Raw genomic sequence first — 15,606 nt, forward strand, 5'->3', positions numbered from 1 at the left:
TCTGGTTCATCCTTGGGAGCAATTTCCAAACGCCTGAAGGTACCACGTTCATCTGTACAAACAATAGTACGCAAGTATAAACACCATGGGACCACGCAGCCGTCATACAGCTCAGGAAGGAGACGCGTTCTGTCTCCTGGAGATGAACGTACTTTGGTGCGAAAAGTGCAAATCAATCCCAGAACAACAGCAAAGAACCCTGTGAAGATGCTGGAGGAAACCAGGTACAAAAGTATCTATATCCACAGTAAAACGAGTCCAATATCGACATTAACCTGAAAGGCCGCTCAGCAAGAAAGAAGCCACTGCTCCAAAACCACCATAAAAAACCCAGACTACGGTTTGCAACTGCACATGGAGACAAAGATCATACTTTTTGGAGAAATGTCCCTTGGTCTGATGAAAGAAAAATAGAACTGTTTGGCCATAATGACCATCGTTATGTTTGGAGGAAAAAGAGGGAGGCTTGCAAGCAGAAGAACACCATCCCAACCGTGAAGCATGGGGGTGGCAGCATCATGTTGTGGGGGTGCTTTGCTGCAGGAGGGACTGGTGCACTTCACAAAATAGATGGCATCATGAGGGAAGAAATGTATCTGGATATATTGAAGCAACATCTCAAGACATCAGTCAGGAAGTAAAAGCTTGGTCGCAAATGGGTCTTCCAAATGGACAATGACCCCAAGCATATTTCCAAAGTTGTGGCAAAATGGCTTAAGGACAACAAAGTCAAGGTATGGGAGTGGCCGTCACAATGCCCTGACCTCAATCTTATTGAAAATGTGTGGGCAGAACTGAAAGTGTGTGTGTGTGTGTGTGTGTGTGTGTGTGTGTGTGTGTGTGTGTGTGTGTGTGTGTGTGTGTGAGCAAGCAAGCAAGCAAGGAGGCCTAGAAACCTGACTCAGTTACACCAGCTCTGTCAGGAGGAATGGGCCAAAATCACCCATTTTATTGTGGGAAGCTTGTGGAAGGCTACCCAAAACGTTTGACCCAAGTTAAGCATTTTAAATGCAATGCTACCAAATACTAATTGAGTGTATGTAAACTTCTGACCCACTGGGAATGTGATGAAAGAAATAAAAGATGAAATAAATCATCCTCAACTATTATTCTGACATTTCACATTCTTAAAATAAAGTGGTGATCCTAACTGACCTAAGACAGGAAATTTTTACTAGGATTAAATGTCGAAAACCGAGTTTAAATGTATTTGGCTAAGGTGTATGTAAACTTCCGACTTCAACTGTATGTGAGTGATCGTTTAGACAGATATTCATGTCAGCCAATCCACAGGTATTTTTTTTTTTTATCCTCTTCTCTGTTCTTCCTCTGACACGCTGTGGTGATGTATGTCAGGGTTGGTGAGCTCCGCCCTTTCCCTGACACTCGTTCAGCCCTCCTCAACCCTTCCTTACCCCTCCCGCCTCCTACCAGCCCATCTGACCTTCTAAGTCCAATTAGAGGGTTGCTGAGCGTCCAGACGCCCCTGAGAGCTTTGCGCTTACCCAGCGAGGAACGCACCCCCCCTCCTTCTTTCTCTATACCTCCTCCACGTCTCTCTCCAGCTCCCATTAACACGTGCCTCTCCCTCGCTCGCTCCTTTAGTTTCCCTCTCTCACGCATGATCCTCCCCTCATTTGGTGGGACCAGTTGCTGTTACCAAACATTTTAGTCGTTCCTTGTGGGCTCCGTGCTCCATTCTGTTGCTGCCCCCCTCCTGCAGCCACCTCTCCGCTCTGCTGCCAGCGTCACCACCACCGCCCCTTTTCAGACAACACAGGGACAGACCGACAGCACTCCTCTCTTCTACTGACAAAATGACAGCCGTTCTGGACCTCAACCAGATTGCCATTGCCTGTTCGACCATTGGTGTGGTGGTGAGTGGGACTTTGTCGGTTTGTGTGTGTGGGGGTTGTGTTTATTTCTGATATGCCAGTCACCCTGTGGCCTGCCTGTTGATCGTGCGCTAACAAAGCTAAAAGCAAGCTGTCGGGTGTGTGTGTGATTTTTCTCTGCTCTGGCATGTGAAGGTGTGTTAGGTACTGTGGCGATGTGGACGAGCGTATGACTGAGGGAACGAACAACCTGCTTCGCAAATTTGGGGCCAGTTCCACTGCAAGCGTTGTTTACCCCAGCAGGTGGAGTGGATGAACGGTGATGAGGGTGGGGGTTCAGCACTGGGAGGGGTTCGGTTTAGAGGACAGGAGAAAGGTCTCTCTCCTTTGAGATGAAGGCCCTCTTCTCTGCATTCCTTGCAATTACAGGAATCAAATATGGCACGGTTTGTTTTTGTGCAGCATTTCTCTTAGAAAGGAGAAATTAACCACCAGCTGGGACAAGGTTTATTTTTGAAATGGCTGCTCTCCTTGCTTGAGTCACGGCCTGGTGCCACTGTGTGGACTGGACCAGACTGGTTCCTTCCTCTTCTGGGATCAGTGTCTGCTCCTGTCTGTGGCCAGGCCAGACTGGGGAGGCTTGAGCTCTAGTCTAAGAGAGAAACAGATTCCTACCATATAATTTCAGGTTATACATCTCTCCTCCTCCCTGTCTCTCTTTTGCCACAGGTTACAGGGGGATGTAGCAAAATGTTGGCACAGAGCAGACTGTTGAATGTTTATCAGAACCCTGCCTCGCCTCCTGCTGAGACATCCTTGAACCTTTCTTCCTCATTTAGCTCAAAGTGGCTCTGCAAAACAATACCACTGATATGATGACAATGTTGCTTTTCTTTCTGTATTATGGAACAGTGTTATTTTGTAATATGGAACTAGTTTCAACTAGTTAACACAGCTACAAAGTCAGAATTGGCTTCAAAAATGTGCTTTTTTGTCTTAATTTAAGGTTAGGCGTGGGGTTAGGTTTAAAATCACATTTTAAGAAGAAATTGTAGAAATGGGTGGCGTTTAGTCATAATTATGACTTTGTGGCTGTGGGCTCTGTTGTCGTGGTAACCAATAGTGTTCAGCTTGTGTGTTTTCTTTAATTAAAGTGGAACTGATAGCGTTTTAACTACTCTCCAGATATCAACAGACAATCATATCAGTTAAACATAGCAAATTCCCAGTTTATGCTACAAAACCAACTTTTTATAAGAGGTTTTAAAAATAGCTTCTATTTGACTCAACATTCCATAGTGAACACTAAGGCATTGTTGGCAGAATAGATGGATGCCGTTTAATGCATGATTAATGTAATTCACCAATACATGTCTTGGTAAATCACAGCTGGTCTGGTACATTGTTTGTTGCCTCCATTTGGGATGCCCTGTTTCAATGACTCAATAGTTTGGACAAAAACGTACGAATGTAACTAAGGCTGGGAATGTCAATATGATAAAGCTAGCAAGGGCAATGATCACAAGTCTGTCATAACGTGGCTAATAGGCTAGCGTATCTATATAGAAGGCCAAAAACACGGAGCGTAACGTTAGCTAGCTAGCTGGCTGCTAGGAGGATGACATGTCAATGGAGGAGGGGGTGACTGAATATTTCTTCTCATATCGTCTTTCGGTGGCTATACACAGCTAGAGATGCAGGCATCATTTGGTTAGCTAGCAAGAACTTGGAACGACTTATCCAGTTAGCATATCTCTTGTGTTCGCAAATTCACTCTGGCTATCTACTCCGATTTCAGAATACTCTCATCTGAGTGTGCCGGAGCGCAGAAGAACTGATGAATTTACAAATAAGCAACACCCTCTGAATATGACAGTGTCAGTAAACATAGGCAAAAAAGTAATAGTTAGTCACGAATGCTCTAGATAACATGTAAAAAGCCTAACCAGCTCTGCTAGGGTGAGTACAATGATCAGAGTGAGGTGTTCCCTCATTTGTGTCTGGAAGTAGCTAGCAAGCTAGACAACTTTAGCCAGTTAGCTTGGTTGGGACAAGTAGGCTTTGGCAAGCAAGCTGTAGAAGGACGAGTAGGCTACAATTCCCCATTGTTTATCAGTGCAATTTTGACAGCCAACTACCTGAAAGTTTGAGAGGGTTTATCTAATGTTCCTTCATTAGATGTTAGCTCATCTTGCTCTCGCTAGCATTAGTTGTTCATCTTGTTGTTGTTGATGTGCATAACTGAGGGAGAGAGAGCCTACCTTTCATGGTTGTTTGATCAATAGGACTGTAAAGTTCCCAAATGTAAGAGGACTCCTGTGGTATTTGCAGAAATCCATTCAGGTGTATTTTGTGACCATCGAGAGCCATGCGGTGATGCCCCCCCCTTTGTTTTTACACTGCTGCTACTCGCTGTTTATTATCTATGCATAATGACTTTACCCCTACCTACATGTACACATGACCTCGACTAACATGTACCCCTGCACATTGACCCTTGTTATTGTTATTTTATAGTGATCCTTTTTTATTACATTTTTTACTTTCGTTTATTTTGGAAATATTTTCTTAACTGAATTGTTGGTTAAGGGCTTGTAAGTAAGCATTTTACAGTAAGGTCTACACCGGTTGTATTCGGAGAATCTGACAAATAAAGTTAGATTTTTGGTGAATGCGTTCTAATGATCTAAAGTCGTGCTGTTGCAACAGCCTGTAAACACACAGTCCAGTTCAAAGTGAATGATGGTAGGACCAACAGCCTGTAAACACACAGTCCAGTTCAAAGTGAATGATGGTAGGACCAACAGCCTGTAAACACACAGTCCAGTTCAAAGTGAATGATGGTAGGACCTGTCTGCGTGGACTCCGGTCCTGGACGAGACAGATGTTTTATTTCCTGCCGTGTCTATTAATTGTCCAAACACACAGCCACTTTCCCACTCTATACTGCTATAGAACTTTCACATAGGCCTTAGTATACGTAATTCCAAAACATTCTAAGAATTTATGAAAACTTGAAAATGACCAAGTCAAAAAAATGTACATGTCATATTCTTCCTGGGGGTGTATATGAACAGATTAAAATAAGATTTCATGTTGCTAAAACGCTGTCAGTTCCACTTTAACTAGGAAGTTACTCCTGTTGTCATTTAGAGGGGGTAAATTGCAGCAGCTGAGCCCCTCTCCCCATCACCTGACCCATTCACTGACCCATCCACTGTTGACAACCACTGCAGTGCCTCCCTCTTCTTTAGTCACAACGAGCCAAATGTCAGCAGTGCACAGCACCCTTGACCTTGTGCCAGGAACACACAAAAACAAACAATGAGGCAGATAGGGCTATGTCTGTTTTCAGAATTTTGGGTACTGCTGCTGGTTTCAATGCATTGAGTGCTTTGTTTTTTGTCTTGTTTTTTTTTCTGTCAGGCTTCCATTTCATCTGGTAGTTAAAAGCCCTAGGCTACACAACACGTGTGTTTGTGGGTTAGACTACAGAAGTGGCAACCTCGACTGGAGCCTCTTTGGTCAGTGACTAGGCTGTGTGTTCTGAAGGCACCCCGCATGAAGCCTCCATCTCGCACACAAACAACCTTTCACACAGCCTGGCCTTTCAACCGTCTATTCTATTTTCACTCCTCCGCACCTAGATACTGTAGTGTCAGTCTTCCAGGTGTCAGCTGGAGGAGAACAACGACACACCATGAATTATGATTTGAGTGACGTTATTGTCCTCATCTGTGTGTCTTCCTTCTCCAATGTACTGATTATCATAGGGTGTGTGTATGTTGATGCTTTTTTTAGACATGGGGTGTGTATGCAGCCAGCAGGCTGCTGAACAGCCTGGTTTAGCCTAATCTCCCCTACGTCTCAGTGTGGCAGCCATCCAGTGAGATCTGACGCAGTATGGCCTTCAAAAACCACCCTCTCTGTGGTTTTCAACTGCACCAATGGACGGAAACTGAACACTGAAGCAGGCACACATATTTAGCAGTCCTATATTTGGGTCTCTGCTTTTGTATTACAGTATTTGATTATGAAATAGACATCACACCATTATTGCTACCAGACAAAAACATGCATCACACACAAAGTTATTGAAACCACAACACCAGTTTGACTTAACAGTAGGCCTACTAGTAAGGATGTCAAACGTTCAGCCTGCTGCATGAGCTTATGTCTAGAGCGCCTGGTTAAATTGAGATTAGGACCATTAAGTCTCTCTGTGGTTAAAGTAGGAAGAAATAGATGTAATTGTTGTGAAAATGTGAATGTGCTACATTTACTATCATATATTGACTTACTCGACAGACGCATGTAGTAAACCCAATTTCATTGAGGTTTGTCTGTTAGAAGAGCGCAAACGGTACATTTCGCCACGGTTATTGTCCCAGTTCTATTGATTTCAATACAATATCGATGTGAGTGATTCATTTGCAGGCGCTATTGATTACAGTAGAACAAGCTAATCAATTACAGGCTTGACGATCACTTGGTAGATATTGGGGAATGTATGTGGGGAGTAACTTTTATGTATTGGTCTTCAAAATATCACAACTTATTTCGGCATATTAATTATTCATCTTAAACTGGTGTTTTGACACTCGGCCATAAACCAAAAAACCATGACGACAGGAAGCAGCAACAGTATAATTTTCAATGTATGTTTTTAGGAATATAAATGGTATATAAAAATAAACAAATCTACACAATTCTATTTTATCAGTAAAAACTACTGAAGGAGCCCAAAAATGTGCTATGATTTATTGATTTCGATGATATTAGTGAAATAGTGAAAATATGTTTGTCCTGGCTACTACTAGAATGTGCTTGTTTCTCTAGAAGCATTGCCTTCATTTATCGTGTTATGCTGATGGTTGTGTGTGTGTGTGTGTGTGTGTTCTGGAGGAAGTTGTGACCCGTTAAATGACATTCATGTGGAATTAGAGGCAGGCCTAAGGGCTGTGGACGGACTGCTATTTCCATCCTTAGATAATTAGATTAACCAGACATCAGCAGATGCTACCTTGTGGCAGGCAGTGCATCTGTGAGACAGGACATGGAGTGGGCCCTGCTTCCTTATCCACACAACATCTGTGCGTGTGTGTTTGGCAGTGGTGTGAGACTGAACAACGTGGACATGCATGCAGCGTGGTTTAGAGTCACTTACACGCTGTCATTGTCACCACAGCTATATGGGTCATGATCCAGCCTCCATTATCAGTCTGGATCATCGTGTACAGTGCCTTCAGAAAGTATTCATACCCTTCGACTTATTCCACATTTTGTTGTTACAGCCTGAATTCAAAATCGATGACAGTCTCACCCATCTACACACAATACCCCATAATGCCAAAGTGAATACATGTTTTTACAAATGTTTGCAAATTTATGAAGAATGAAATACAGAAATATCTAATTTACATAAGTATTCACACCCCTGAGTCAATATCACACAACGCTTTGTATTCAGGACATATAGTTGATTTCTTGGCCAAATGTTTTGCAGTTTTACTTTAGTGCCTTATTGCGAACAGCATGCATGTTCTGGAATATTTGTATTCTGTACAGGCTTCCTCCTTTTCACTCATTTGTCATTTAGGTTAGTATTGTGGAGTAACTACAATGTTGTTGATCCATCCTCAGTTTTCTCCTGTCACAGTCATTAAACTCTAACTGTTTTAAAGTAAGCAGTGGCCTCATGGTGCAATCCCCTGGGTGGTTTCTTTCCTCTCCAGCAACTGAGTTAGTAAGGATGCCTTTATTGATACATCATCCAAAGTGTAATTAATAACTTCACCATGCTCAAAGGAATAATTCATGTTTTTTTTTTTTTTTTGCGAGGCTTTGGAAAACATCGCTGGTCTTTGTGGTTGAATCTTTGTTTGAAATTCACTGCTCGACTGAGGGACCTTACAGATGATTGTATTGTTTGTAGGCTAGTGACACAATCTCAATTGAATCAATTTTACATTCAGGCTGTAACACAACAAAATGTGGAAAATGTCAAGGGGTATGAATACTTTCTGAAAGCTCTGTAGGCTACTGGACTGTTCCACTGAAGAGGACCCTGTTTTAATGAGTTCTACTGTATGAAACACACGTCCTTTGAGAGAATGATTGATTTTCTGTCTACTACTGGCACTTAGCCTCACTGAGGAAGTGTCCTACTCAGTGTATGAATTAAGAATGAATGTGTTTTTCCTGTAATCTGCACTTCCTCTAGTGCTATGACTGTCACTAAAAGGCTGGCTGCTCTAAGCTCCACAGACACCCCAAACCATGCTGTCTTGTGTGTTCCAGGAGCATGACATCGAGACCCCCCATGGTGTCCTGCATGTGACGATGAGGGGCACCCCCAAGGGCAACAGACCGGTCATCCTCACCTACCATGACATTGGACTCAACCGTGAGTACAGCATCACACACACACACACACACACACACACACACACAGGCTCTTATTAACCTAGCTAAGCTTTGAAATCTCTCCAAACACACCTAAATACACTAAACAAAAATATAAAAAGCAACATGTAAAGTGTTGGTCCCATGTTTCATGAGCTGAAATAAAAGATCCCAGAAAAATGTTCAAATGCACAAAAGCTTATTTCTCTAATTTTGTACACAAATTTGTTTACATCCCTGTTGGCGAGCATTTCTCTTTTGCCAAGATAATCCATCCACCTGACAGGTTTAGCATATTAAGATGATTAAACAGAACGACAACTACACAGGTACGTCTTGTGGTGAGGACAATAAAAGGCCACTCTAAAATGTGCAGTTTTGTCACACAACACAATGCCACAGATGTTTTGAGGGAGTGTGTAATTGGCATGCTACTGCAGGAATGTCCACCAGAGCTGTGTTAAATTCTCTACCATAAGCCGCCTCCAACATCGTTTTCGAGAATTTGGCAGTTCGTCCACCCGGCCTCACAACCGCAGACCACGTGTAAAGCGTTGTGTGGGTGAGCGTTTTGCTGATGTCAACGTTGTGAACAGAATGCCCCATGGTGGCGATAGGGTTATGGTATGGGCAGGCATAAACTATGGACAACAAACACAATTGCATTTTTATCAAAGGCAATTTGAATGCAAAAAAATACAGTGACGAGATCCTGAGGTCCGTTGTGAGGCCCAATTATATTATTATCATTTTATTTTTTAAGGTATCTAAACCACAAATGCATATCTGTATTCCTAGTCATGTAAAATCCATAGATTGGGGCCGAATGAGTTTATTTAAATTTGACTGATTTCCTCATATGAACTGTAACTTAGTAAAATCAAGGACATTTTGCATGTTGCGTTCTATATTCTTGTTCAGTATATAGTATCATGTTGTCATTAGAACAGTAGGAGATGATGTAAGAAGCTGGAGGGTTGAATGTAGACCTTTGGCTGTGGGGATATGAGCCACTAGATCAGACTGGATCGCACCAACACTTGAATGCCTCAATGGAAAACAACACTAAGAGTGTTTTAGCGGCAGTGGATTTTTGTTGTTGATTACGTTCAGTGTTGCAGTTTCTGTTAGATATTAAGTAGTATGTGCCTCAATGAGGTGTCTTTTAAATAGTGCCGTGTCTCTTCCTCCCTGCAGATAAGTCCTGTTTCAACACCCTGTTCAATTTTGAGGACATGCAGGAGATCACATCCCACTTTGCTGTGGTCCATGTGGACGCCCCAGGACAGCAGGAGGGTGCACCCCCATTCCCCACGAGGTGAGAGACCGGTTCACTCCTCAGTCGTCGTCCTCAACATCATCTCAAATATGACAAAGTATCACCACAATCATGACTCGTATGTTATTATTATTGGTATTTTATGTCCGTCCCAGCTACCAGTACCCTACCATGGATGAGCTCTCTGAGATGCTGCCCTCTGTCATGACTCAACTGAAGTAAGTTCTCCTGCAGTGTTTCCATAACTACCTCTTGCACTGTCTTTAGGAAAGCTTCAAAATGACTTTATTATTTAGTCTTCTTCGAGGCCTATATTGTTCTCTTCCCTTTCCCCAGGGTGAACAGTGTGATTGGGATTGGAGTTGGAGCTGGAGCCTACATCCTGTCCAGACTGGCTGTAAGTCACCATTTGTCTTAGTCCCCCACATACCACATGAACTCCTGCTCACCCCACAGTAGATGGTGGTTTTTAAACCCCTATCCATAAATCCACACCATTAAACCTCATTCCCCATCTTCCTCCATCTCTACCAGCTAATCTCAGAACATGTTGACCAGCAGAGTCATCACGCTCCCTGCTCTTATTACCAGCTTCATTTAATCTCTCTCTAAAAAGATAGAAGATTTGAATTAATCCGTTTCTCGCGAGGGCATGACTGGACTGATGGAGTCAGCATGCGAGTCTCGTGTGGCATTGACCGGATGGATATACAGCGCCTTCAGAAAGTATTCATAATCCACATGTTTTTGTTACAGCCTGAATTCAAAATGGATGAAATGTATATTTTACTCAACAATCTACACAATCTACATTTCAGTTTTTCATTTTTTATTAATTTGTAGTAAAAATTCTAAAAACATAATTCCACTTTGACGTTATGGGGTATTGTGTGTAGGCCAGTGACACAAAATCTGAATTTAATACATTTTAAATGCCGGCTGTAACACAAAGTGTGCAACAAGTCAAGGGGTCTGAATACTTTCTGAAGGCACTGTATATTACTGTACAAATGTTAGTTTGATGCTTAATATCGACCCTATTTCCCACCATGCACTCCACACCACAGTGTGCCTTGGCGGAGATAATGCATTCTGAAGGTAGGTGTTAGTGAGAGGAATACATTAAGAGCAGAGATTACTTGAAGAGGGGTGTTAATTATAGTGAATTTAAGCCCTGCCAACATCGGCTCATTGTGGAGGAGCGAAGGAAAGAAACAGGAGTTGGAGAAAAGATAACACTTCATTTATGTGTTCATACATACTCTCAAGTGGGTTAACACCTAGTTTGTTTTATCCATCGTCCTCACTATCTGTGGAAGTGTGAATTGGAGGCTTGGTAATTGGGTGGGGGATGATGTGGCTCTAAGTTGTTGCTAAGAGCTGTGAAAGATGTCAAGTGCTGGGCTATAACATGAATATTTAGGTATGTGTGTTGCCTTTGCTGCTTGCCCTGGCTATAAATTAGGAGGGCCTGGGTTCCTGTCCAGCCCAACACTGTGCGGACAGTGTACTGTCAAAGTAACCCCCTCTTCTCTCTCTCTCCCCCCAGCTTAATGAGCCTGCCCTGGTTGAAGGTCTGGTTCTCATCAATGTGGACCCCTGTGCAAAGGGCTGGATGGACTGGGCCGCCTCCAAGGTGAGAACGTGCTCACACACTTCAATGCTAACTCTGTGCATTGTTTTGTCATCGTAGAGCCATAATAGATTGGCACCTCGGAACGTGTTATTTCTTGTTGTTTCAGATGTCCGGCTGGACCAGTAACCTGGTTGACATAGTGATGGCCCACCACTTCAGTGACGTGAGTCTGGGGGCAGGTTGGAATGGTGGGAGACTAGGACCGGGGCAGAGCCTACTGGAGGAATACTGTGGGTGGTTGACAGTGATGTAACTATCTGTGCCATCTCCTCAGGATGAGCTGTCTGACAACCAGGAGATCACCCAGACATATCGTCTGCACATTGCCCAGGATATTAACCAGGACAACCTGGCCCTCTTCTGCAACTCCTACAACAGGTACTGTACATATAACCCCAAGATGAACTGCCCGTGTAGTTGGGTTGAATTGATTGATTGATTGATGTGTTTGTTTGACAGCCGTCGGGACTTGGAGATCGAGAGGCCCATCACTGGTCTGACTGAGGACACAGTGAACACACTCAAGTAGGTTTAGAACTGTGTATAACTGTATCTCTGTATCAGGGTTTCCTTTAGGAAAATGTGGCGCCGGACAACGTGACCAGGAAGATTTTAATTTACCGGCCATTCGAGACATTTACCGGACCCATATGCATATGCATAGTACTCAGAATGACAGAAATCACATAGAAATGGTGGTCATTCATCTTAACAGAACATGCAACTCCTGTAATGAGGCAGCCAATAAAACATATTTTTCATTTTCCAAAATGCAATTCGTGGGAAAACACCATTGTAAACAGCAGTTCCATATGTGACTGAGATGAAATAAGGGGGAATCTAGACATGCAGCAACTAGGATGGGTTGTTAATATGACTAGGATTGTGTCTTTGTCTTCTGGACAACGAAACAAGTTGAAATATGAAAACCAACAGAACAGGAGAGAAATGCTTGTTTCAATGGAATATGAAGTTCAGTTCCAAGTTTAAATGTCACGTGCACAAGTACAGTGAATTTCCTTTCTTGCAAGCTCCAAACCCAACAATGCAGTAATCCAATATCAATGTAGTACTAACAATAACATAAGGTAGAGCAAAAACACACAAGAAATAAGAACACGAGAAGTAAGAAGGTTCAGTTTGAATACCATATTTACAATGTGCAGGGATACTGGAGTGATAGAGGTAGTAGATATGTGTAGTCTTGAGGAAGTCTTTATAAAATAATTGCCTCTATGTTTCAATGGTGGGATTTTGCCTAGGCTACTTTGAAGCAAGGTAAGACATGTCTCACAATAAGAAGGAAAACGTTCAGGTTTCAAACAATTAAGTATCAGTTTTCACAATATATACTGCCCCTAGCTCACATTGCAAAGTGTTTAAGTGACTCGCTGCACTTGAATGGGAGCTTCAATTACCAGTTGAGAAATAAAAATAGTAGCCTAGCTCTTTTACATCGTAGCCATGTTTTTAACACGTTATTGCATTTAGAATTGTTGCGCAATGACTGGACTTATATTAAAGCAGGTTTCACTCCAGCAGCAGCGATCTAAGGAGGTGACATTGAGGGGATTTTCCGCTCACAATAGGCTCTGTCATAAATAAGATGCATGACGACTAACGACACTACACACCCGCCAATTTAGTGCCACTCAATTATGCAAATTAACCTATGGACCGATAAGCATGACTGTCAAATGTTTTCACATCGACTGGTATTTCATCAATTAATAAAAATCATTATTAATTAATCATTATCTCCCGGTCAATTTGGCCAGCAAAAATTATATTTATCGGTTTTTCGTTTTCTTTTATTGGCCAAATGCTGGCAATTACCAGCTAACTTGCCTTGATATTCTGACATGGCTTTTATTTATTTTTATAAGCTTGAAATGGGCATGGTCTAATTGATTAAACGAACAAGGCTCTGTTAATGAACCAGAAAATCTATAGTTATTTCTGGTTGCTTATTAAAGTTAGCTGGCTAACTCATTGATCCTGTATTAAACCCCTCTGCTTTCACTCTGAGTGTTGACTCTGTTTGTCCCTCCTGTCTCTCCATCCAGATGCACTTCTCTGCTGGTGGTTGGTGACACGTCCCCGGCTGTTGATGCAGTGGTGGGTGTCCACTACCTCCATGGCAACACAGTAACGAATGAGTCAGGGGATCTAATTCTAATACAAAGTATCAAACCCCCCCCCACCGGGACAGAGTATTCTGTCTTTAGAGAGGATACTAGCCTTTCTAAAGATGAGGGGCTAGACTCTAAACTTTGTCTGAACCTCTATTGTCTCATCTCTCCCTTGTATACAGGTCGAATGCAACTCCAGGTTAAATCCAACCAAAACAACCCTTCTTAAGGTGTGTCCAGTTACTCGTTTCTTTGTAGCACTAGGAGTGGTAATGCTATGTGGTCCCTGCTGTTCGTAGATGAGTTTCAGCATTCTTGGAAGTGTTCGTAGGCCAGTGAATGCGTTCTGGCTAATGGTATGGTCCTGTCTGTGAGATTGTTCACTCTGGGCGTGTTCCTGATTCTCTCTTTACTTCCCTATAGATGCAAGACTGTGGCGGGCTTCCTCAGGTCATCCAGGTGAGTCATGAACAAGTTTTGTGTTTAGCTTAAACTTCTAAATCTCGATGGCCAAGACAACTGTATTTTAGTCAATGCCACTCCAACATTACTCGTCCTAATATTTATGTATTTCTTAATTCCATTATTTTACTATTAGATTTGTGTGTATTGTTGTGAATTGTTAGATACTACTGCACTGTTGGAGCTAGGAACACAAGCATTTCGCTACACCCGCAATAACATCTGCTAAACATGTGTATGTGACCAATAAAATCTGATTTGAACTCTTATTTAATTCAGTTTTCTGTTTGTGTCTTACAGCCGGGTAAACTCGCGGAGGCCTTCAAATATTTTGTCCAGGGAATGGGCTACAGTGAGTACTGCTCCTCTATCATGTCTCCTTCTCACAGTACTTCAGTGTCAGACGTCACGTTGGATTTGTGTATCTTCATGGTCTGGTTGTGTCCATCTGTTGACATGTTGTATGTCATCTGTTGTATGGCCTGTTTACTGAAGTCCCTCTGTCTCAGAATGAGTCATCAGTCCAACTGAACGATAGTCCATTGAACACTACTCTTTCAGGCAGCAGCCCTCCCCACGCGGACAACACACACACACACACACACACACAGTTCTGACCTAAACTAAGACTCACGCCCAATGTAGAATTCCTGTTGCACTTCAAGAATAAAGAGTAACCACCGTAGCTAATGATAATAACATTTAGTGGATGTCCAAGGCTGAGGTTACTGAGAGCCAGTTGTTGTATAATTATGCAAACCGTTATTGGTAACTGACCAGGGAACTAACCTCAAGCTAACCTTGTTTCCTGTCTGTTTGCAGTGACTTTTAACAACGGGTGTAAGTAGTTGTTTGACGCTGAGTAAATAAATGACATGTAGTAAGCATGATGGTCTGCATGGTCTCCTCTCAACACTCCTCGGTGTGCTGGATCTCTGAACACACTTGGTGTGTGGGATGATCTGTGAACACACCTGAGAATGGTTCCCCCAGGTCTTAAGATACAGTGCCCTGGACAGGGAGGGTGTTTACAGGCCCACATTTAAGGCCGTGGTTCATTTAGGCTACGTGTCAAACACAAGGCCTACGGGCCGAATCCAGCCGGCCACACATTTCTATCCGGCCCGCACAATGATTTGGGTTGTTAATTAGTTTTGGCCCGCTTCCTTACCTCCCGCGATGCGCTGCACTACAAGTCACAGCACCGGCAGAGCCAGCCAGTGCACTGTACCATATTATCACTAATGGCACTAACCTAATCTTCTACCAGACTGAACGTTTAAAGGGTCATTGCTGTAGCCTACAGAAAAGGTCATCTTGATTGTCAAAAAGTAAGTTAAAGGATTTACACGCGGGTATAAATGACTACCAAAGGACAATAGGACACACAAGCTAGTATAAATGAGTATAAAACAGTTGAGTACTTTATGAAATTACAACCTGATGCACCCACATCGGTGAATTCAATGTCAATTATGCTGCTTTCGTGTGTCCCGTTTACAGTGCACAGCGGAGGGAAAGTGTACAGACACTTGTCACAGTCCTAGCTAGGCTACTAAAATGTTGCAGTCTGACTTTGTTTTTAAAGCTTGACATTAATAACCCAAAAACTAAACCTGCAACTAAACACCATGCAGAGGACAAACATGTAGCCAAGTTTTTATTTGGAGTTATTAAATACTTTTTGAATAGGGTCACAACATATTATGCACATCTGCAAGCATAGCAGGAAAGGCTGGACAAATATAATCTATTTTTGTTTCAATATGTTAAAATGGTAAATACGGCGTATGGCCCTTTTTATAAGCGGACATTATAAAGGGCCATATTTATTTCCTAGTAAAACAATGGCCATTT

General features: G+C 42.6%; 1 protein-coding gene across 8 annotated transcripts in view; it reads left to right on the top strand.

Annotated features, from left to right (window-relative positions):
* The window catches only part of ndrg3b (ndrg family member 3b), a 58,214-nt gene that overhangs the window by 38,172 nt on the left and 4,436 nt on the right, over positions 1-15,606 (top strand). For 3 of the 8 annotated variants that reach the window (XM_014145886.2, XM_014145890.2, XM_014145887.2), the window contains exons 4-16: positions 8,136-8,241; positions 9,438-9,558; positions 9,675-9,737; positions 9,856-9,916; positions 11,069-11,155; positions 11,262-11,318; positions 11,430-11,533; positions 11,615-11,680; positions 13,222-13,273; positions 13,470-13,517; positions 13,711-13,746; positions 14,050-14,101; positions 14,572-14,589. In XM_014145886.2, the coding sequence (XP_014001361.1) occupies positions 8,136-8,241; positions 9,438-9,558; positions 9,675-9,737; positions 9,856-9,916; positions 11,069-11,155; positions 11,262-11,318; positions 11,430-11,533; positions 11,615-11,680; positions 13,222-13,273; positions 13,470-13,517; positions 13,711-13,746; positions 14,050-14,101; positions 14,572-14,589 (871 nt within the window). Of the gene's footprint in view, positions 1-1,534; positions 1,878-3,558; positions 3,795-8,135; positions 8,242-9,437; positions 9,559-9,674; positions 9,738-9,855; positions 9,917-11,068; positions 11,156-11,261; positions 11,319-11,429; positions 11,534-11,614; positions 11,681-13,221; positions 13,274-13,469; positions 13,518-13,710; positions 13,747-14,049; positions 14,102-14,571; positions 14,590-15,606 lie in introns of those variants that run through there. The other 5 variants (XM_014145888.2, XM_014145892.2, XM_014145889.2 and 2 more) reach the window with 4 other exon arrangements.

This window comes from Salmo salar, chromosome ssa15, assembly GCF_905237065.1.
Source record: "Salmo salar chromosome ssa15, Ssal_v3.1, whole genome shotgun sequence".
NCBI classification, from domain to species: domain Eukaryota; kingdom Metazoa; phylum Chordata; class Actinopteri; order Salmoniformes; family Salmonidae; genus Salmo; species Salmo salar.